The following is a 22965-nucleotide window of genomic DNA, read 5'->3' as shown; positions in this document are numbered from 1 at the left end:
CCCCGTGATGAGGACTCTGACAAGGCTAGCAAGAAATGTGCGAGCGCCTGCCCCGACGTCGTTTTGCGCGTTTGCGGCTCCAACGGTGTCTGGTAATCGACCCGTGCGAGCTCAAGATCGCTGCCTGTAAGAACCCAGAGCAGGACATCGTGGAGGAGGATGGCGCGTGCAGCTCAAAGAAGTCGGGTAACATCGACGTCCTGTAACTTTTTGGCAGCGTCGTGGTCTTAACAAGGCCTTTTTGAATGTGTGCTAGTCGATAAATTCAGCTTGGTTTGCGTGTTAATACCAATTGCTACAGGGCTGAAAATTAACTCCAGTCGACAAAATATTTGCTACAATCTCTTGGATACCCGAAAACCGAGCTCATAGGACTAAATTTTAACTGTCTGATTTCCTGCGTCCACGTGGTATTACAAAAAGTAATAGCAGCTTCATAGATCTCACAACATATATATCAAAGCGATCATTTTGTCCTACCGATTGGACAAATATGCTGATTTTACGTATAATATCGACTAAAATCCAACCGACTGTAGCTCCTGTAGCTTGTATGAGCCAATGAAATTAGACAACGACAGAATTATAGCCAATGGGAGAGTTTTTGAAAATTTTCAACCCTATTTGGTTGGAATATTCTCAAATTAATTTGTATTCAATACAAACTTTCATAGTAATGCATGTACTAAAAATATGCAGATGTTTCCTACCAATCTGACAATACTTGGGAATTCACAAGCATAAGCAGTTTGCTGAGCTGAAGCCATGTCCATCGCGTCGTTGGCTCCAGCAAACAGCAAGAAGGCCAGGACGACTGCCATCAACTCGCTCACCACGTTCCTTGCGTCGGAGAGCATAGCACTCGATGCTGTCCATCAACTTATTGATGCCGACAAAACTGGTAAAGTGCTTCGAGTCATTTTAGATAAGTATGCATATCCCCTAGCGAGATCAACAGACAAATCTCGATCTACAAATACGTGTCTGGCATATTTCGGAAATGTGAAGAACTGGCTGCTGGATAAGTATCCGCAGTAAGGTGGAATAGTGAAGCCGCAGCTACAATTTTTTTTGTCTGGTCTTGGTAAGTACTGCAACAATCGAGAAGATGGCGCGTTTGAAAAGAAATCACCCCCTTGTTTCAAGCAAGATCTAGAAAATATCGTTCGCCTCCTGTATACGTCTGCCACCGAAAGTATTTATCTCGATGCCTCACTGGTCGTCATGATGTGGTATATGTACGGTCGCAGCTCCGACGTAGACAAACTTGAGAAGCAACAGCTTTCTATACTATCTGGTAGGTTTTTATTTTACTTTTGAAAAAGCTGTTGTGTTAATATTGGAAGGTTAGGTGGTGTGCTCTTCTTCCGCTTCATAAGGGGGAAAACGGTTGTGTTACAAGGCCATTCCCTCTTCAAAGACCCCTTAAACTTTCTTACGTGTCCTCTATTCACGTTGGCGTCAGCGCTGGGAATGCAAACTGCCCCAAGTAAGCGCATATTCCCTCCGTTTCTCTCTACAAGGCGTAGCACCACATGCGCAGTCGACGTTGAGGAGCTGAGCCTCGTAGAGCTCCTAGAAGCTGACAGCATTCCTGCTCTCTTGGAAGATTCACAGTCAGCACCCAAGCGGACAATCCCTGGTGCACAAGCTTACGTGAACAGGTTGTTGGTTAGAGTGAAAACGCTGGGCGATGAGAAACAAATTAGACCCACCACCGGACTTACCTCGCACTCATTCCGACGCGGTGCCGCCATGCACGCCAACGACGGGAGCGTGGCTGAAAACTGGATTATTGAGCGAGGTGGCTGGCAGCTCGACCGCGCAAATAAAGCATTTGGCTATATGCTGGGCGCGACCCAGGCGGACCAGAATGTATCACGAGTGCTGAGTGGGTGGAAGCCCAAGGAAGGTGCTCGGCTGCCTTCGTTGTGCACACTTGAACAACGAATACATGCCCGTGCTCTGAAATTTCAGGCGCTGCTGTTTTCGAACACCTTGGGTTTTTCGGACGTCGCTCTTAACCTCGACGAGGACGTATCAGAAGTTTTGACAGCCACCCTCGTAATGCATTACCCCAAGATGCTCTTGCTATCAAACGAGAATGCATTGATTGCCCGAATGCGGAAGGTCATGTCTGAACGGTCTATTGGAGAGGCTGAGGTGCTTGCGTGGAGCAACACGATTCGGAGTGCCTTCACTCCTCCAGCGCTTAGGACAGACACGCCCACTGACCGTGACTCAAATTCAATGAAGGTCCTGGATCTCGTGAAGCAACAGTCAGAGCAGATCAATGTTCTCATCCTGCAAAATAGGCAGCTAGAGAAACGCCTGTTAGCTGTTGAGTCACATTTGCACTCCTCCGTAACCAAAGCCGTACCTGGTGCACAAGCACGAGCACATGCTGTTGACCAGCCTGAAGGCATGGGGGCGCCACAACAGCTAACTCGAGCCGTACATCCCAAGAAGAAGGGGTCTCAGTCGTTTTCAGACGTCAGGTGTGAGTGGTTTACGGCGGAGCCACGCGTGTATGCTTCGCCCTCTATGAAAAAGACAACGTTGTATGAGTTACGACACGCCACAGGGTACGTGATGCTGTTCTTACCTTCTAGATTTGGCCTGGGTATTGCTTCCCCAGAATTCAAAAGCGAGGTGTTAGCCTTAGGCGAGAAGGTCCAAGCGAACGCACTTGCCTTCTTGAAGTCCAGCAAATCTTTCCGGCTGTTGCAGCAGACACGGCTGTAAAAGCCTTCCGTAAGTTTCATAAAGCTGGGAAGCTTGAGACGTAAATCGCAGCGTTTCACGAGCGCGTGGAAAATGGGTTCGTCATTGACCCAACTCCATCAGCCGCTCTTCCTGCCTTCATTCGTTTTCGACCTTTTGAAGTAACCTACAAGAAACATAGAAAAAGGAAACAATACAACGGGATAAAGTTAATGCTGGACGGATGCTGGAGCCAGCCAGCAGCACAAGCTGCTGCCTTCTTCCGGAAGGACCACCACAGGAAACATCACCACATTGCATGTCTACACTTTGTCAAACCAACGCGTTATGATGGCTAGCTGCCGTCGCCGGATATCTGTGCCTAATCCGCCTCCACCACTAGTACCACGTCGCCACCGTCGACGCCACCACCAAGCCCGCCGTCTACGCCAGCAACAGTATCCCGCTTCGTCCGGCAACACCATCATCACGACCAACTTTAGCGCCATCCACAAGTCCCCGTCTCCGTCGCCAGCAGCACCACCGCGTCCGACGTCAGCACCAGTACCGAGTCCCCTGTATCCGTCCCAGCGCTGCTAACAAGTCCGCCGTCTCCGTCGCACCGAGTCCGACGTCACCGCCACCACCGTGTCCGCCGCCACCACCGGCACCGAGTACGCCGCGACCGCCAGCGTCGCCACCAAGTCCACCGCCGTTTACGAAGTCCACCGCCGCGTGCCGTTGAGCCTGTAGTCTGTTGGGTGTAAACCGCAGTTTCCTAGTGTCACTGTTTGTCACAAGCGTCACATGCATGTCATAAAACTGAAAAGCGTTCGTATCGGTACAGTTGGAGCCCACGGTTGGACAGCTGGAATTTTTACGGTATGGAGTATGGGCGACCTATAGTCACCGATAGCAGTGTATGTTTTGTCATAACCGACATACGACAGATTTTGAATCCGAAATGGCTTCTTACAAATATAAAGTCAAACGTTGTCCTTCCGAGCGTCAGATAGAACAACATGAGTTGTGTAGGTTACATCAATACTAAAAAGTACTAGCCGAGCGCCGCCGCTACGCGGCGGTAGTTTAGGTTTAGTTTTATTATTATTTGCTTTGACCTTGAAATAATTGCTCTATTGGTCTTGAATTAAGATTCTTACTACAACCTTTTTATTATTGCTGGTTATCACTGTATCTTCGTTTTCCATCTAAAACCACCTGCACTTCAAATAACACTTATACAAGCGCTACACAATATGTTAAGTTTAGCGTCGCGCTCGTTATCGCGATAGCTCACCTGATAGTAATGGTATGTCCAGGTTGCACCACTTACCCGCTTGTACTGCCTATTTAAGCTTGTGCAGTAAGTAGCTAAAGATTGTTCATTTCTCACACAGAAATAAATGAAAGTTGAAAATATTCAAATTGAAATATTTTGAATGCATGCAGCGTTTATTTTGTGCTAATTCATAATTAGTCACTAGACACTCGATTCTGTGCCAGTTCTGACTAAAGCATTTGGATAATGTGGCGCAAGACGCCTTGCTGCTGTTGTTGTTGCCGGTAGTGCTATTTATTTAATAGTTTAACGATAATTTCAGGATGAGTAAAACGTCATTTAGGCTCCAAGTTAAATAACGCTTCTTTATGGGGTCTACTTAACCAATTATAATTAACACCTCTCGTGTTTTGTTGTTGTCTTGCCGCTCCATTTAAAAGCGTATCCTACGCCCCTGTCGCCGACAAGTCCGCCCGTTTAGTAGTATCGGATTTTGCTGTCTAAACAACTCTTAGAAAACAATGCTTTACAGCAGTAACACATGTGCGTTCTTTTTGTTCGATCTAAAGTTATCTTTCTTTATGGATCAAGTGACAACGTTTATTAGCACAGCGTTGCTCTTACGGCTAGCTTCTGTTGTACATGTACTACGATTTGGCAGTTCCACACTCCGATAATTTATTAATGTATTTACAACACAACAGTTGTAGTTATTATTTTAGTCACTGTAACTTGCATAAACTATTAAGTAAAGAATATTACGTATATTATAGTATGGCCTCGAAAACACGCATTCCTACGTGTACGCTAAGCACCTTGCAGCTTAGTAAGCGTCTTTAGGGGCTATTTCATTTGGGAATAAGTAGCTCAGTTTAGCACTCGAATATTAAAAACTTTCATTACTAAAATAGAAAATAGGATTAAAACGATGCCGCCTTCGGATAATGGATAGCCTTGTGCAAATCTCCATATGTACACTGTGAACCACATCTATTTAGCGATGTAAGCTACATAATCATGTCTTGAGCCGCCTTCGGATAATGGATAGCCTTGTGCAAATCTCCATATGTACACTGTGAACCACATCTATTTAGCGATGTAAGCTACATAATCATGTCTTGAGCCGCCTTCTCTCCGCTCAACAGCCAATGATAAATCTCAAAAATCTGAGCGTTTAGTGTGATGGGCGGACAGACACCGTGTTAGTGTTGATAGTTTGAGACTAGTCGGTCGCCGCTGCTTTGCGGAGGAGGTGGTTCCAGAGGAAATGGGTTCCCGCCTTCGCTACCCTCCGGCGTAAACATGTTTTATGTAAACGTGATGTATTAAATGCATACGAAATTGACCATTCCTACTCCGAGCCAAAGATCTGCCTGTGGACATGTTCTGGGTGTAGATCACATCCTCCTCCAGCGTTGGGTTCTCGACCAACGCCTTGAATCCTGATCTTGAAGTAACTCTCAAAATCGCAATGTACAGCTGCCCGTAAGAGAAGCAAGGCGTAGCATGATACAGCCCCAAGTGCTGCACTGTTTGTTCTTGCGCCTTGTTAATCGTCATTGCAGATCCCAGTTGGATAGGAAACTGCTTGCGTCTCAAGTAAAACGGAAAGCTCCAAATGTCTTCGTCACGAATGAAAACAATGCGGGGAATCAACACATGTTGCCCTTGTCACTCACCCGTCATGATTGTGGCGCGGATGACATGTGGCTTGAGCGCCACGACTCAAAGCCGTGTTCCATTGCACAGCCCTAAATCTGAAATTCGGCTTCGCATCATCGTGCTAGGCATTCTTACCTTGGGAGTCAGCTCGTGGGGAGGCATTCCACTGATATTCATCAAGTGGAGTACATCCCGCTCAAAGACATTGCCGTCACCGTCGTCTTGTACACAATCGGAAGACATGTATTCCGCGCCTGTCCTGTTAGTTGATCGGTCACCGCTTCATAAATGCGGTGCACTATTGCTTTCATGGTCGTGAGGATTGTACGGTTAGCGAAGTACTCATCGGTAGCAACCTCGGGGCTGTTAAACTCGCCATACATCTCGTCGATAATCCGATCCGTGCTTCTTGGAATAACACCAAAACGAATTTCATATTCCTCGTCCTCGGGCACATCTGGATTCTCAATCAGCATATCGCGTGAAATTTTCATGTAATTGCTTCCTAAGGAATGGTTTACTTCATGCCTTCCCTTCCCGACTTGCAGCAGGGACTCGGAGAGCCCAGCCATTTCCTCAGCAGTGTCCGCAGTCTCAGCTGTGCGCACTCGCATGTTTTCCGTAAGCCGGAACGTCTGGAATTGAGACCACAGTCTAGACGACTTAAGTCAAGCGTCGATTGTCTCGACGGGTGTGTCATTCAGTCAGACTCTCGAAAAAATCGCCATCACTGTGCCATCTAGCAGTATAGCGTCGCACCTGCTTATGGGAGGTAGGATAGCTCATTCTACGTTCGAGATTTCTTTGAAATTGAGCGAGAGCTCGACGTGCGATTTCATGAAAAACTCCCATATTAAGGAGTTGGTCAAGCATGCAAGCTTGATTATTTGGGAAGAAGCACCTATGGCCCATCGCCACGCGTTCAAGGCAGTAGATCAAACACTGCGAGACATACTTGACAACGATACCGATCCTTTTGGCGGGAAAGCTTTCGTACTTTCAGCAGGTTTCCGCCAGATTCTCCCGGCTTTGACCAGTATGCTTCGAAGCAATGTAGACTTTCCAGTACCACCCGGGTCATCGACAAACAATAACTTCTTGCCTTGCTGGGGACAGTCTACCGCTTTAATAACATGGTCGTACTCTACCTGCTGACCTTCGTTCAGCTGATCTTCTGTGTTTAGAATCGCCTTTAAAGCTGGCTCATCGTATCCAGTGAGCTCACGTCGAAGTAAGTCGTTTTGGCGAAGCAATTCACGATTAATTGTGAGGAACGACACCGTAACTGAGGAAGCTCATCGAATGCAGCTACCGCATACCCGTTCGCTTAAAGTAGCTCTTGAATGATCACCAGTGTTTCAAATTCTACCAGCGCCGACTTGAAAGGGTCCATCAAAGTCTGATGTTTGCGTTCGAAGTCTTGGGAAAGATTAACGAAGAATCGACGCCATTGAGCACCAACATTGCTGGAGCGAAATACACCAGAATGGTGACAAAAACCTGGCGTAGTTGATGCGGCATTTGGAACTCAACAGCTTCTGTCAAACATGAAACCCACTCGTTGTCATTCTTCAAGTAGCCAGCCTCTACGTTGACCGAGCCGTAGCCGGAGACAGAGCAACTCGAGGAGACCCGTGAATCATACAACCAACCATAACCTGATACTGTTTCCGCCGAGCCCACCTTTTCTGTTGCCCTTTCTCAGGCGCTTTCCAACAGAACTCTTTAGCGATGCCCTGATACAACATCGTTCTGGCAATATGGTTTTGAGGCTCTTGACTTGCACATAGCTCAAAGAATCTGGTCAGTATCGTGTGACTACCACGCTCCAAAACTGCCTCCGAATTTTCCGTCTCGCGGAAGCAAACAGTCTGCCCTGACTCGAGATGAACGGTTAGCTGTGTCACCGCGTGGATTTCTCCTATATCGTGAAGTCGAGCAGGTGCATGCAAGCTTCCACCGAAAAAATGTAACGGGCGCTCAAGAAACGTAAGATCAACGTGCTTTCGGAAATGAAGTAAAGCCGCTCCGAGCGCTGGACGGAGCACGTAGTTGGGATCAGTGTTGCGCTGCTCTAGTCGCTTAATGACTGCTTCGCGAGTTGAATCTTCCAGTTGATATTTCTTTAATACAGCGACATCAAACGCAACTTCTTCTTCTTTTAATGCACACAGCTCGGCTTCTGTCACTTGGTTCACGAAATGATGACGGAAACGGGAAAAATCGTCGGCTCCAACATTTTGGAATCCTGGGATGTATTCCACGGTGAGTCGATATTCTTCCAGCAGTAACTTGTAACGTTTGACGCAACGTAAATTCTCCTCTAAGTAGGTTTTTATGGTCCGTTTAAACCACCATGGGGAATCCTAGCAACATCGCACGGTATTCCTTGAGAATTTCGACCTTAGAGAGAAAGCTCCCACTCCATTGTGGGCTATTTCAGGTGGAGTGCTTAAAGCGTTAGCTATGCGCTGGGTTTCTGTCATCGTACGCAAAAAACAGGCCAGGATCCGTTTTCCTTGCAGTATGATACCACCGATTTGGCGTACACTGCCGTCTCAAACACATACAATGTGCGCTCGTAGCCGGGAAATGCCAGTTATACACTGCGAGCTAGCGCTGCTTTTACAGCTTGGAATGCTGTTAAGTCTTCCGGGGTCCACGTAAACGGTATTTCCTTCGACGTCAACCTGCTCAGCTGTGCCGACAACGATGGCGTGTTGGGAACCATCTCTCTGTAGTAAGCGATCATCCCGAGGAAACGTCGCAGCGCCTTGTTCTGAGGTTCCACAATCAACAATATTGCTTCTACTTTCTTGCTCTGTGGCTGGTTTCCATCAGGTGTCAGCGTAAACCTGAGATAATCGACACGCTCTCGTAGAATATGGTATTTCCGAGCATTAAGCGTGACATCGACATGGCGCAAACGATCGAAGACAATTCGTAAGTGCTGCAAGTGCTCCGTGGGATTCTCGAAAAATATCAGCACGTCGTCCAAATAGACAATGACGAAAGGCAGATCTTCTAATATGCGCTGAATACAGGCTTGATACTCGTATGGAGCCGTCGAGGTACCCATGGGCAGTCGTTTGAGCTGAAATTTCCCAAAAGGGAGACAGAAAGCAGTGACAGCCCGAGTTTCTTTAACAAATCGTCTGGCAAAGTAACCCATGTTTGCGTCTAGCGTGCTCATACACTTGGCCTTGCTGAGCCTTATCAGTATTTCTCGTATCTTAGAATCGTAATACGGAGATCTTCGTAGAAATCTGTTTAATCCACGAAAGTCCACTAGCAGACGAAGTGTACCATTGGATTTTGTCAGAAATAAATGTCGGTGCGGCTGCTTCTGCTCCATAAATCTGCTCAATTACGTCGCGTTCAAGCAAGCGCTGTATCTGGCCGTAGGTAGAATCTTCTTGGCAACGAGGCACGGCGTAGGGCTTTGCGTGAGTCGGTTTGTAGTCAGCGCGAAGTGGCAGGATAAAATCAGCAAGATAAATTATTCCTAAGCGCCCATAGTAAAGATCGACGTACTTTTCCAACAGCTTGCGGTAGCAGTACTGGAGTGCGGCCTCGATGGGTTGTGGAAGCAATCAAGCGGTTTCACCTTCGATTCTTCTCCAGCAAGTATATCATCACTCGTCGTATCTGACTCGTCATCTCCGACTTCCACTAAGCCGGGTTTAGTCGCTCGCGACGCTGAATGATTTATGTTGGTAGCGCGAACCATCGTTTCACTACCATCATATTCAATACATCCTCGTCCAATCATTAGGCCGAGTGCGGTCATAAGGTCATGCGCAATCGTCATATCGTCCGCAAGAGCTGGAAGTACTTCAAATTGATGAACAATGACAGAGTCTCGCTTAAGCTGAGGGATCCTGGACCGAACAATCATCGCTCCCTGGCTCCTTGCTGCTCCTTTGACGAAATCAAACGTAACGTCGGACGACTTGAGTAGAGCACCCTGACGCGGTAACACAGCATAAACTCTGTACTGATAATGCTTCGAGAGCACTTACTGTCCAGAAGCGCTTCAAAGCGGTCTTTACCACTTTTCAACTTGATCATCACTCTCATCGCTGGCGAAGAAGCCGTCGGTTTGGCATGTAGACCTACAAACATGTACTCGTCATCACTAGCTAAGATTAAAAGTAAAGTTATCCTGGCATCTTCCTTAGCTTGCTAGCTACTAGACAGTAGTGAGTGAGCCCACGGCGACGGGTCCGTCGAAGTTAGATACGAAGTCATACCCATGACGACGAGGAAATACGACACTGTCGTCACGGAGTGGCTCGTCATACTGTCTTGACGATTGAGCGAACGACATGCAGAGAAAGATGAGAGACTGGCCGTGGGGCTTCTTCTGTCGGCAAACCCGCAACATCGTGATGTTCTTGCTTGCCCAGCTAACCGGGGCGATCGACGAAGTGGTGGAGATGTCGATGGCACAGGTGGTGGAGTCTTGGAGACGCAATATCTTCATCCGCAACGTCGGGTGTGTGGTGATCTTAGAACTGGGGGAGTATAAAATGCATTGGAGTTGTGAGCTGACCGAGAAGTTGCCGCTGATTGCATCGGCTGAATCGAGACTTCTGTCGAAGTACGAAGAGACCTTCGTCCAATAGGACGCGGTAGATACGGCGATACTAGTGTGTGCGGCGATCTCTGTCGGGCGCCCGCAGGACTCCACAACATAATGTGCTGGCGGGTCTCCTTGTAGAAGGCTGTGTAGGATGCAAGTATATTGAAGCGGCAGTTTGTGTGTGACGGGGTCACACAGCACCTTGCGCAAGAGGAAGTTATCTTCCGAGAGTATACAAACTCTCAGTGAACGGCAGTTCACAGGTCCCCTCTTTTATGAAAGAGAGCGAAGTGACCCAAATAAGGTAGATTGTAAACTGAGTATATTTATAGGTAGATTAAGTTTGGGTTTAATACAAACTGTTAAAAAATACAAACTGTAAACTGTTAGTTACCTATAGAAATGCAATGTCATTTAACCAATGGTTGGCTTTGAACGACCTTGGTACCTTGTACCAAATATCTCGGAGTATGACGTGTCATACTCCTGAAGTGTGAAGTGTCACACTTCATGTAACCAGGGTACACTTAGGGCTACGTACCCCGTTACATTGTGAGACATCGGCAACGTCGTCTTCGACGATCAAGATCTTCTCCAAGCATATATAACCTTGTCACTTTCAAAATGCATAAATATTTTCTGTATTGTAGATTTGAGATTCGCCGGATGTTCGCCATAAACGAATAACCAATCGCGGATGGAAATTTGGAGTAGAGGTGGATGTTGGCGCCTTATACATATTTTCTAACTCTAGCAGTGGACCTTTTAGCTGACGATGACCTGAGTAACGTGATATGCTGTTATACCTGATAGAGGAGTCGACGCGTCATATCAGGTAGGAGAGGTTTTACTGTAACAAAATCTTGAGGAAGTACGTAGTGAAACCAGTGAATTAAATTCTGAAGTATGCCGAGAAACTCATTTGTGTATTTTATTTCCATTTGGCGTAACCAATTTGCTTACATAAATTCTATTTGAATGACTCAGTTAGTCTAGTCACTGAATAATCCACCACAGACACTACGCCTTCTTCGACTTTTTGACAAACTTATACTTCATTAAGCCTTAGCGAAGGCTTGACAGGCCGCGGAAACTCGCTCGCACACTTCCAGCATTTGCGGCTTACGCTGGCGTGATATTACCGCGTTCAGATGGTGGATGGTTATTCGCACTGGGAAAGTGTGAAGAGATTCACTTACACTGCTTACACAAATTAATAAAAAATCGCTAAGGTAACTTCGTCAGTGGTTCCACTTTGGAACGTGAGCTCCTAACTTATTAATAGCACCAGGGTTGGTTATGAATGAGCCGACCGACGTTGATATTTATACCCTTGTAGCTCTTGTTCTGACTTGTTAAAGACAATAATGTCAAGCACGGCCGAAAGCTTCGACTTCAGACTCAAGCGCAAAGTGCGCAACGCTGAGACCAAGTTGTTCGAATGGAGGCCATGCAGTTGCACCATTGTGGCACAAGATGGCAACCTCTTGTTGCAGTTGCAGTCGCCTCCAAGAGATGAAGAGAGTCAGGATGAAATTGACAACGAGATGGAGATCATCACGATCGACTTGGCCACCCAACTTGTAAACGTTGTACCCAAGAAGAACAAAGCGAGGTGCAACTTAGAATACTACTCACTACCATCTACTAGGAGCGAAGGCGTCTTGAAAGAAGAACTCATGGCACCGTCGGGTGCTCATTGCCAGCAGTGGATGGCGCAAGTTCGACGTGTCCAGCAACAGGCTCATCAGCACCGAAGGCCAACATCCAGTTCTTCCACTCGATCAGGAGCGTCACCTGTTGCTCCTCTACTTTCACCTCTCACGAGTGTTGCTGAATTTGCTGGAAGCGGAGAGACCAGACTGTCGGCTAATGAGGCGACAGTGGCGTCATCAATTCATAGAGAGCAATCGCCATTGAGAAGACAAGGCTCGCGTGAAATGTCAAGCTCGGAACTAGCTCAACCCGAGGTGGGGTCTTCACACGACAACCTGCCTATACGACGACTCAACTCCTCATCAGAAGTCGCTAGTGCGTTACCGGAACGTCCGGCGATCATCACCTGTCGAGTTCGGGAACACTGCGATGGACCAGCAATTAACAGTAGCGATCTCGACTACACTGTTGATTCTTCCAGTGGCTCGCCTCCACAAGTACTTGAACCAACCGCATACGCAGACTCTCAAGCGTCCATTTCGTCCATCTCTTCCGTGTCGACAACGATACCGCCGACAACGGAATGGCGTAGACGAAGCGGAACTCGAATTTCTACTCCGGAATACCAGTACTCGTCTTCTTCTGACAGTGATACCCACCAACATTCTACACGCTGCTCTCGTCGACGAGACGATTTCAGCGACGATGAACATGAACGTGTACAATTCAGAAGACGGAGCTTACGACAAAGCTCTGCGTCGGAGGAAAGACGCACCTCTCGAGGCGTGAAACTCACTTCGTCTTCTGTATCCTCGCCTTTCCGAGTATCAGTGCGAACACAGCAGTCTTCGCGAGATCCTGCTTCCTATGAAGAAGGAGAGTCCTCCCAAGCGGAGTTGCATATTCTCCAGCGCGTTGAGGCCGCACTGCGAGCACTTGAAGTGGAGAACGCTCAAGCTAAGACACGTGAGCGTGATCTTCTCCAAGAGATACAAACGCTACGTGACGCGGCTCGAGTGGCAGCAGCCGAGCGTAAACACACAGAACACGAATATCGACACGCACGACGCAAAGCTGAGTCCTGGAGACGTGCAGCTCAAAGTGCTGAAGCTGCAGCCGCTCAACTACAAGAACAACTGGGCGTCGCACGCGAAGAGAATCAACTCTTAGCAGGCGACAAGCTGCGACTTAAACGTCAGAACAACGAGCTTCTGACGCAGGTGCATCGTCTTGACTCGCTCGTCTACGGTCGATTTTAAGTAACTAACACAAAAGTCCGATAATTGATTTAAAATTTCTAGAATCGTTTCTGAATTTCAAGTCTTTCATCCCACAAAGCCACTGCCCGAGCCACTCCAGTGTCGATCTTCGTATCGCTCAGCGAAGTCCGCTTGTGATGACGCAATCTCCGCTAGATCACTCTTCGGATCCTGCTCCGTCTTCGTCCTCTTCCTAAGCTTCAACGAGCTCGACGTATCCTTCGTCTCAGCTTCCTTCTTCTGCTTCTCCAGTTTATCTTCAGCTGCAGTGGCCGCCACCATGACCTTCGCCGCCTCCGCTGCTGGCGTCGTGGCTCCGTCTTTAACCACTTTGTCCGGGTTCTCCCAGATCCACGACAGCCAACCGGGAGTTAAAGCGTACATGAAGGTGCCCCAGATGGCTTCCCCGCTCTGAGCCTGCACTGTTTGGTCCCGAACCACACCGCTGACAAACTCCTTGGCGTGGTTCTGAATGTCTCCACGACTCAACACGTCGTGTACCGAGTCTCCGAGCGTTTTGGTCACGTTCTGCTTCACTGCGTCTTGCAGGAACGTGTGCGCCAATAATTGAGTCAAGTTGGCTCGAGTCTGGTCGTCACGCATAATTTGCTCCAATAGCAGCAACAGAGCTTCTTTCGCCTGTGGATCCACTACAGTCGAGCGCAACAAATCGACCAATTGACGCAGAGTCTTGGGGTCTTCCAGTAACGCTGCCACCGTGTGCTTCGTGATGTCCGCTACCTGTGTCCTCGTCATTGGATCGTTTAGTGTATGGATCACCAATGCTCTCAGAGCTTCGCGCGTCGTCTCCACCACTACAAGCTGTATGGAGAAAGCAAATTATCAGCAAATAGTTTGTTTCAAAGTGATTGCACCACTTTATCCATCCTATCAAAACAAATGTTGCAATCATAACAATACGAAAATGTCTTGTCGTACCCTTTGCAGGAACCTAGAGGCTTGATCAAGCACCTTGGGGTCATTCAGCACCGTCTGCACGATCTGTGACGCTAGCTCCCGCGAGTTATCGCGTAGTGTTTCGTCCTGCAGCGAGCGAGACGCTACCTCGGCGGTGTGTTTACTCATACCGAGCTTGAGCTCAGGTCCAAAAGCTACAAGTCCCACACCGCCCAGAACAAGCGAGCCCATCCACCACCAGACGCGCTGGCTACGCATGAGGCGCAAAACCATCTCAGGCTCGCTCATATCGGGCGCTGGAGAACGTGGTGACACTTGGGATTGCTTGTCCGAGCTGTGGTATCGCCTTCGCACATACAGAGCGCGCGGGTTCCGTGTGGGGCAGAGCTGGCGGCCTGATAAAGATATTGAGCCATTTGTCAGCGCCGGCAGAGCCCCAAAGCGACCACTAGACGCCGCGACGCGCATCATCGCGAGCCGCATCGTCGGAATCCGATGTGAGGCTGAAGTTGGCGTATTTAGCGCGGTGTCCGATTGAAAGTGACACATAAAAATACTGACAAAAGTTGATTTTGTGAAGTTGAAACAACTGGGACTCATGCAACAGGACCAAAGTGAGATGACAAAATGTATCTATGCAGACTCGGTGGCCGCGACTACCTAAATACGGCTATGCACCGCCACACACTTGGCTTGTTCAGAATCCATTCCATTGCACACGCACTATCCACCCTCTCAATTCACTTCAGGAGAACGCATCGCGCGTCTTCCTTACTCTGCCTAATGTTGTCGGCCATCGCACAAAAGTTTTTTTTTCGTCTTGATTCGTTTCGATGCCTTCTTCTCTCTCAGTCTCGCTCGCTGATAACGCACACGTCTTCCAAGACCAACTCGTATCACCACGCGCTTGCCGCAAGCGTCACGACTTCAAATTTATCCGCTGCGCTTCACTTGGTTTGCTCCGAGTTCACACTTGTTTGTCCTGAGTGCGTCATCGCGTCGCGTCGACTTGATGTATAGTTTAAAAAGTCTGGCACTGGTACTTCCAGATCACAGCAAAGCAGTCTCCGCTTCCCGTTGCAAAGTAGGGGGACGCTGGGGACGACGCCACACTTATCACGGAATTCCGGTAGCCCGTCAATGTCAGCACAGAGCGAGACGAACGCGGATCCCAGAACACCACAGATCGGTCCTTGGAACCGGACATCAACCACCTGAATAAAATATAACAGCATACAGTTAGCAATGAGGCTGACATAACGGGAGGGAGACAATGACATTGAACGCACCTTCCATCAGGCGTGTAGGCGACTGAAAGCACAAAGTCCTTGTGGCCCTGGAAAAGCATTCGCGGCCGTGTCGTCGTGCGGCCCTGAGCACACACGTCCCACAGCATGATGTTGCGGTCAAGCGAGCCAGAGATCACGTTCTTGCCATCAGGCGAGAACGCGATCGAGTACACCGAGTCGCTGTGGCCTTCCAGTCGGTCCAATAGTTGTGCTGTCTCCGTGTCCCAAATCCGTACAACCTTATCCAGCGACGCGGCAGCGAGAAGTCGTCCATCCGGTGACAGCGCCACCGACGTCACACCGTCCGACGGGCCACCGCTCTCGTTGCCGAAAATCTTCTTGCACTGGCCATTGCGAGCATCCCAGAGACGCACCTTGCGGTCCCCAGAACCAGACACAATCAAGTCGTTCACGTAGTCTAGAGAGTAGATTTCCGACTCGTGGCCAGTCATGGCTGGGCCTTCCTCGTTCGACGCGATATCCCACACACGGATAGTGTTCTGCGGCATCCCTGCAACGAGTTTTGAACAGTCTGGCGAGAAGCAAACAGCGCGAACATAAGCGTCGTCAGGCTCGTTGGCCGCAGCATTGGACTGCGACGTAGGCGTCTGTCCGGATCCAGCAGGACGCGACACCAGGAACTTGCGGTCTCCAGTCTTGACATCAAAAACTTGTGCCGTCTTGTGGCAGCCCGAAGCCATCATGGTACCGTCAGACGAGAAGCGTACGCAGCACACAACGCTCTGGTGGTCCATAGACTGATGCATCTCAGCGGCCGGACGCTCCGACTCCTGGTACGACATGCTCGTCTTGGACGAGTATACACAACTCCAGTTGAGACGACTAGCCTTCGTGTTGGAGCTCTTCTGGGTCGTATTGTTCCCGGAAGCTGCTGACAGCGTCGACGTGGCACTGGCGGACGGACGACTGGTCTCCGTGTTGTCACTCTCAGTCTTTGTAGAGTTGGATGACGCGTTCTGAGACTGGTTAGCAGCGCTGGGACTTGAGTTCGTGCTGGCCGATCCCTGTTCACGGTTCATCTTGGACACCTGGGGCAGCATTCCACTTGATGTAGAGGCGTTGCCGGTCGAGCTAACGGAAGGAAGCGCGCCCTTGCCATTCCCGTTCAGACTGGGGATACTGGGCTCCGAGCCATTGAGCTTCGACTTCTTCAGGGCTGGGGGCGACGCAGCACGGTCTTTACCGTTCACTTCGCTATTAATGCTGGGCATGCGACGTGAAGACGGAGTCGTGTTGGCCTGGCTCGTGTCCAAAGGGCTGAGCTGTGGCGGTGGGTTCGTGTTGCCTCCCTGAGGAGGAGGCGGAAGCTGAGGGGGCTGCTGGCCAAGCTGCTGCAGGCTTCGTGAGGCCGGCTGGACGGGTACAACGCGCACAGGAGAGCTTCCACTTCGCTGCTGAGAGCTGGCCACCCCGGCGCGGCCGGACGACGTGGCGGCTGCCACGAGATTCGACATTAGTGAGTTGGAGTCCTCCTGCATGCTGCCACTAGTGGGCGGAGCACGAGAGCGTTTGGCCGGGAGCTTGGCCGGAACGGCCTGCTGTTGGGGAGGCACCTGCTGCTGTTGCGGCACTTGGCCGGTCTCGAGCTGCCTGCGCATACGCAGCATGTCCTCTTCGTACTGCTGACGGATACGGCGGTGATTGGCCTCTAGCGCCTTAAGCGACTGCTGGATCTGGTCCATCTCCACGACCTGCGACTGAATCTTGCGCTCCATCTCGAGCTGTTCCATCTTGGCCATGTTAAGCTGCTGAATGGCAGCCTCGTACTCGGCTTTAACCTGGTCCAGCATCTCACCTACGCGGCTAGTAGCCGCTGTGGCCAGTTGCGGTGGGGCGCCCGGGTTACCTGACGTTGGTCCGCGGAGCTGTTGTGGCTGCTGCTGTTGTGGGGGCGGCACACCCGCGTTCGGGTTGCCGCCGCGGCCACGGGCCGGTCCGGGGGCGGACGACGTGTACATGGCGGTGTCTAATAACGAGGTAGGAATAAGTGGGCCGACGTGGCGACGAGGAGGGGGGCGCGAGATACTACAGACCTACTATGAAGTCAACGACGGCTGGAAGACCTCGTAGGGCTGTGTGGTGTCTACTGGGATTTTGCCGCGCTTTACCCTACACGAGTGTTTCCTGGAGTGTGTGAACGGCAGAATTGGGGGGAGGCGGGAGCGAGAGGGGGCTGCGTGGATGGGGGGACTCGGAAGGAGTGATGGTCAGCAATTCAAACAATAGACCTGGCTTTGCACGTCACCGGATGGCGCGAATTCGCTGTGCTGAGACCTCTCAGTTGGTATGGGTTATTCCAAAGTGAATTGTCCAATCAGGCTATCCTTTGATATTTTCTTACACTTTGACCTTCACGTTAAAATATCGGAATGATTCGCATTATGAATGAGAGGATTTCGGAGAGTTGATGGAAGCCCCCTTGATATTTCTTCAGCTAACCCGTTAAAAATAAAGGTTATGCATGTGTCCATGCTCATTACCTCGTAATAGTCATATAATTTATAAGATACGATCGATAAAAGGAGGTTTGCCCGGCCCATCTTGCCGCCACGTGGTCACCAGCGCATTGCAGCTTGCCATCCGAAGGCTCATTGAGGAGCCATCTCGTTTGCCATGCATAAATGCAAACATCATGAGACTGCTCTCCAACGCCGCCCAGCAGAACGTTACTGCTCTGTCGGGTTAATGTGGCTACAGCGCTGACTGGCCTTGAAGTTCGGTGGCAGTGATCTTGTAAGCAGGTTGCCCCGAAACTTGTGAAATGCTACCACCGACTGCGTCCGGTGTCTGTACCGAGAGAGATGACCTCTTTTTCAGCACCGCTAAAAAGAGAAAACGTATCGCATCTTCTAGCACATCAAATGGCGTGACGCATTACATGTACCTTGGGCCTGTAATATCAATGGTCACCCTGTCTTGAGGAGGGGCGACGTGTTTGATGATTGCGCTGCAAAAACGATGCATTTGTATCCACCCGACGTTCTGTGGCACAGTCCCAGCTCCACGTTACACACAGCGACTCGTCTCTGTCTTTCCTCCCCGAAGTCGATATCGTCTTCCGAAGTCTTGCCTCGCACAGACAACCGCACAACAATAGGGCCAGTCGCCTACAGTACCCGACGACTTGGCTGACACGCATTTTCGTTTTTAGAGCAGCACAAAGAGCTCTCGCGTCATGGTGCGGTCATTGCCGCTACGCAGCGGCTTCTTCAAGGCTCCAGAGCTATCGGACATCGAGCAGACTGAGCTGTTGGCCTGGGGCCGCTCGCTCGTTCCTGATCTAGTGCGTCAGCCCGACGTGGAGTGGACAATGATTCATGAACGGAAGGGCGTCCAGCTGTGCGAGGACCGGCAGAAGGGCGGACTCACGTACTCTATCCGCGCAGTGGGGCCCGTGCGCGCGTCACTGGACGACGTCATGGACATCTTTCTAGCGCAGAACACGGTGGACTACCGCTCGTTGATGCAGTTGCAGCTTCGCGAGTTCTTCGCGGACGCTGCCGTGCTCTTCCACAAGGAACAAAACGAGTCCGAGGCGCTGAGTATCAAGTGGACAGCGGCCCGCACCAAGAAGAGCGTGGCCAGTATTGGTGGACAGGTGGGCGTCGATTTTTGCTTTTTCGAATACGCGGGGGTCATCTCGTCGGAACTAGTAGACGGTAACAGCAGTACACTTCAAGGCTCTTCGTCCTCTAGCAAGGGCACACCTGTGGGCGTGTGTCTCTATGAGTCCATCGACCAGGCCGAGTGTCCATCGCTTTATGACTCGCACAAACTCGAGCGCGCAAGTGTGTCCAAGTGCGGCTCATCTCGCGTCCAACATTGGGAAGAACGGGTGGTTGAAACCCCACTTTTTTTTACAATCTTCCCCCAACCCCCAGAGGACCACGCATTAAACGCCCGCTGGGACCCGCCTCTATATTGGCCCACTGGGGCGAGGGGCGTAGGTGGCATCGAAGAGGCCATCAGTCGACGTCGCATCTCCAAGGAACTGACCAAACGCCGAGTGCCCACGTGGGTGAACGACAAGGACCGCGCGTGCTGCCACTTGTGTCTCAAGACGTTCACGAATACGCGGCGTAAACATCACTGTCGTGCATGCGGAGAGATCATCTGTAGAGCGTGCTCACTTTACAAGAGTGTGGACTTGCAGTCGGTCGGATTAACGATGCTACGGGTGTGTAAAGCCTGTATGGACGGCACGTCCACTACAGCAACCGATCGCGAGAAGGAAGAGGCCAATCTCAAAGCTGTAGCCGCTGTGGCGGCCGTAGCGAATGGAGTCACAGCTGACAGCGTGCCGTTGCCTGAAGGCGTGGACAACTCGATCCTACGAGACGCAGTGGAGGAATACGCCTTGGCTCTACCTGGAGCTCAGGTGTCTACTGTCCCCGACCTCGTCGGGATTGCCTGGCTACAACAGTTAGCAGCCAGAGACCAGGAGAGTAAGGCTATGGTTAATGCCTTGATGGAACGACTACGTATCGACTCTCAGCAGAAGGACATGGGTGGGACGCCCGAGGAGCAGGTGGATATCTACGATACACTATGTGATCTGGCAGCTCAGACGTTGGCTTGCAAGTACGCGGTTGTCAGTCTGGTAGACGAGAACCGCCAGTGGTTCAAGAGTGCTGTGAACGTTCAGGAGTCCGAGGTGCCGCGAGACTTCAGCTTCTGCGAGTACCCGGTACGAGACCAGCGACCGCTTGTGGTCATGGATACATTACGGGACCCACGCTTCAGAACGAACCCGTTTGTGACGGGCCCGTTAGGTGTCCGCTTCTTGGCCGGCGCGCCATTGTTCACAGTGGATAATGAGTGTGTTGGTGCTGTGTGTGTGCTGGACACGGCTCCCCGGGAGTCTCTGCAAGAGTCGCAGATCGCTACGATGCAGAACCTGGCGCACTTGGCCATGGTTATGGTGCAGGAGCGGAGAGAAGCACAGAGTAAAGTTGCCCGTGCCATGGCAGCATCGTCTCAAATTGTGCCAGCACGTCAGAATGGCGGACAACTTACGAACAACGCCGGTTCGTCTGATCTCGTGCCGTTGAGCAGCTACTCCGAGACGTCCATGGTCGTACAAGGTCGTGAGAGACCGAAGGAGGACCCGGTGCTGAAGGAACAAATGATCCAGCTATTGCACAAGGCGTCACAGGTGCGCGACCAAGTGAATCAACAGACACACAAGCAACAGGCAGGTCTTCAGAGCTCTGCTGAGTAGATCGTTATCATCGGGAATGTCCATCATCACATTACGCGCTCCGTTTTCGTCTCTTGTGAGGACTGGGACGAAAGCAATCCACTGTGGATTGGATTCCACACGAGTTAGCACAATCCAAGAAAAGATAAAGAGATCGACCGACTTGCCGACAGAAGCACTCAAGAAGGGGGAGATTTAGAAGGATGTCTGTAGCCGAAATGGGTGAACTGCAAGGTCGTAGGTAGGACCACCCCGCGTGTAGTAGACGCCAGTGTATGGAGTATCCCCGCTTTTAAAAGTAAAAAAACGGAGCGTTAGAGTGTATACCAAGTACTACTACAGTCAAACTCGTAACTTAAAAATTGGCAAATACTGTAGTAGGAACATTACGGTAGAAGCCCCTAATCAGTAATTGAAAAACTGCAATCAACCTCGAACAAGATTTGCGCGACTGATTCGCGCCAAAACGGCAGGCTCTGCTCGACTCGCGCCAAAGCCCGAGGTTTGTACAACTCGCTCAGAACGAAGGGAGATCTGGTTCATTTGCAACCTTACCGTTTGTCGCTAAGATGCCTTCCCGAATCACCCTCATCGAGAAACAGCGAGCCCATCGTGCGGAATAATCTTAATTTATGTGTGCTTAAATACTTACCAGTATTGATCTGTTGGTATTGCTATTTTTGTCGAAGTTTCCGGCTTTGGGGAGTAAACCTTCGCTCAACCCACACCTCCACTTGATTGGACATAAATAAATGGGTACATGTAGAAGAAGCCCAGAGGCATTGCTGCAACTAGACTTAAAGCGAGTGTTTTTCAGACTCTAGCAGGCTACGCGCGTACCAAGAACTAGTGTGGTCTGCCAGCCACACCTGAAGCAGCTGACCGGCAAGGAGAATCGCCGTGCTAGTAAGCCGAGTCTGCGTGGGGGAACCGACTTCGGTAAGATGTAGAGCGATGCCAAGAATGATGACATCTACTTTGTCTATATCTTGCAACTGTCCTATACTGGTATGCCTATTGACTAAAAAAGCTTATTTTGCGAAGATTGCAGTTAAAGCAACGAGTTTGACACTTAGTTATGGAGGAAGCTGCTACAAAGCAGCACTCTCATCCAAAAACAGTTTTTCACTGTTTGTATGGATTCTATCATCTTGGCTACACTCGACCACAACTTGCGCACATATACAACAAGAATAAAAAAACAATTGGCCATTGGATTCAAGCTTACGAGAGGACTGGAACCTATCAGCGTGCTAAAGCCTCGACCGACAGAAAGTTCACTGCGGACCACAGAAAATGGCTGTGTGATTTCTACTCAAAATCACCACTTGCTTACCTTGATGAAGCGCAAGACGCTTTCCAGAAGGCCAGCCACATTCGCATCTCGAAGTCAAGTGTGTGGAAAATTATTCATGGCTGTGTACTTACATACAAAGTGCCGGAACGTCGTGCTATGCACATCAAGGAGCACGACGTATTTCGCTTTGTTGCAGAGTTGAGCAGTATCGACTGGTGTCATCACAATTTAGTTATCCTTGACGAAGTTTCTTTCGATAATCGCGGTATGATTCGAAAGCGTGGCTACTCTCTCAAGGGAAAGAAACTCGCAGTTAGGGGCGACTTCCAGCGGCAGCCCAGAGTGTCAGTTTTGGTTTTTATTAATCTGCATGGACTAACTGGTTACTACGCCACAGAAGCCACATTCGATCGAGCTGAGTTTCTGAAGTGCTGTCAAGACTTTGCCTACTCAAAGAAAAGCAACGTTCGTCTGTACCCTGGATCACATTCTGTTTGGATTTTGGATGGGGGTCGATTCATCGACATCCGGAGATTGATCAGTTTCTCCGGAGCATTGGCATTGTGCCAATATTCCTGCCAGTTTATTGTCCCTTCTTGAATCCTATCGAATATATGTTCGGTTATGTCAAGCGTGCGTTTCAACGCTATTACAGCGAGTCAAGTGGTCGCGATTTATTGCCATTTGTAGTGAGGACTTTTCGAAGGTTCGAAGACTTTTACATGGGTAGAGTATTCGAGCATTGTGGCTATAAAATACAGGGTCATTTTGACCCTACCGGACCTATGTCCACCGAAAAGCGTCATGTTCCTGACATCTGGGATGAAAGTGTGAGACCTGAAGTAGAAGACGTGAACTTAGAGTTTATTGAAAGGTGTAATCCAACGTAATAATGACCCAAGTTCTTAATCTACTCTTCATGCTCGAAGTCATCGATGTTCTCAAGTGTTTCCAGTGGATCTGCTACTGCACTTGCAGGTGGCGGCTGGGATCGACCATACGCCGACCTACTTTAGGTCAAGAATCGGCTCGGTCTGATAACCCAGAGCTTAGGAGCCAAGGATCACGGTAACTACTCGGCGATCTGTCCGGA

General features: G+C 49.9%; 4 protein-coding genes across 4 annotated transcripts; 2 read left to right on the top strand and 2 right to left on the bottom strand.

Annotated features, from left to right (window-relative positions):
* Positions 1 to 11599: 11599 nt before the first annotated feature.
* Positions 11600 to 13147, top strand: PITG_11427 (uncharacterized protein; the record flags this gene model as incomplete). The annotated part of the gene is made up of 3 exons (XM_002900963.1): positions 11600 to 12059; positions 12411 to 12569; positions 12762 to 13147. 3 exons carry the CDS (start codon positions 11600 to 11602, stop codon positions 13145 to 13147), a joined length of 1005 nt encoding a protein of 334 aa, XP_002901009.1.
* A 66-nt stretch (positions 13148 to 13213) lies between these two features.
* Positions 13214 to 14338, bottom strand: PITG_11426 (uncharacterized protein; the record flags this gene model as incomplete). Its single annotated transcript, XM_002900962.1, has 3 exons — positions 13214 to 13307; positions 13362 to 13969; positions 14087 to 14338. The coding sequence occupies 3 exons, from the start codon at positions 14336 to 14338 to the stop codon at positions 13214 to 13216; spliced, it is 954 nt and encodes a 317-aa protein (XP_002901008.1).
* Positions 14339 to 14758: 420 nt separating this feature from the next.
* On the bottom strand, positions 14759 to 17493 carry PITG_11425 (transcriptional repressor TUP1-like protein; the record flags this gene model as incomplete). The annotated part of the gene is made up of 3 exons (XM_002900961.1): positions 14759 to 15279; positions 15355 to 17341; positions 17409 to 17493. The coding sequence occupies 2 exons, from the start codon at positions 17331 to 17333 to the stop codon at positions 15087 to 15089; spliced, it is 2172 nt and encodes a 723-aa protein (XP_002901007.1).
* Positions 17494 to 18533: 1040 nt separating this feature from the next.
* Positions 18534 to 20915, top strand: PITG_11424 (uncharacterized protein; the record flags this gene model as incomplete). Its single annotated transcript, XM_002900960.1, has 1 exon — positions 18534 to 20915. The coding sequence occupies one exon, from the start codon at positions 18551 to 18553 to the stop codon at positions 20594 to 20596; it is 2046 nt and encodes a 681-aa protein (XP_002901006.1).
* Positions 20916 to 22965: the final 2050 nt, after the last annotated feature.

This window comes from Phytophthora infestans, genomic scaffold (assembly GCF_000142945.1).
Source record: "Phytophthora infestans T30-4 supercont1.23 genomic scaffold, whole genome shotgun sequence".
In the NCBI taxonomy this organism is placed as follows: domain Eukaryota; phylum Oomycota; class Peronosporomycetes; order Peronosporales; family Peronosporaceae; genus Phytophthora; species Phytophthora infestans.
This window is presented reverse-complemented; position numbering and strand designations above follow the sequence as displayed.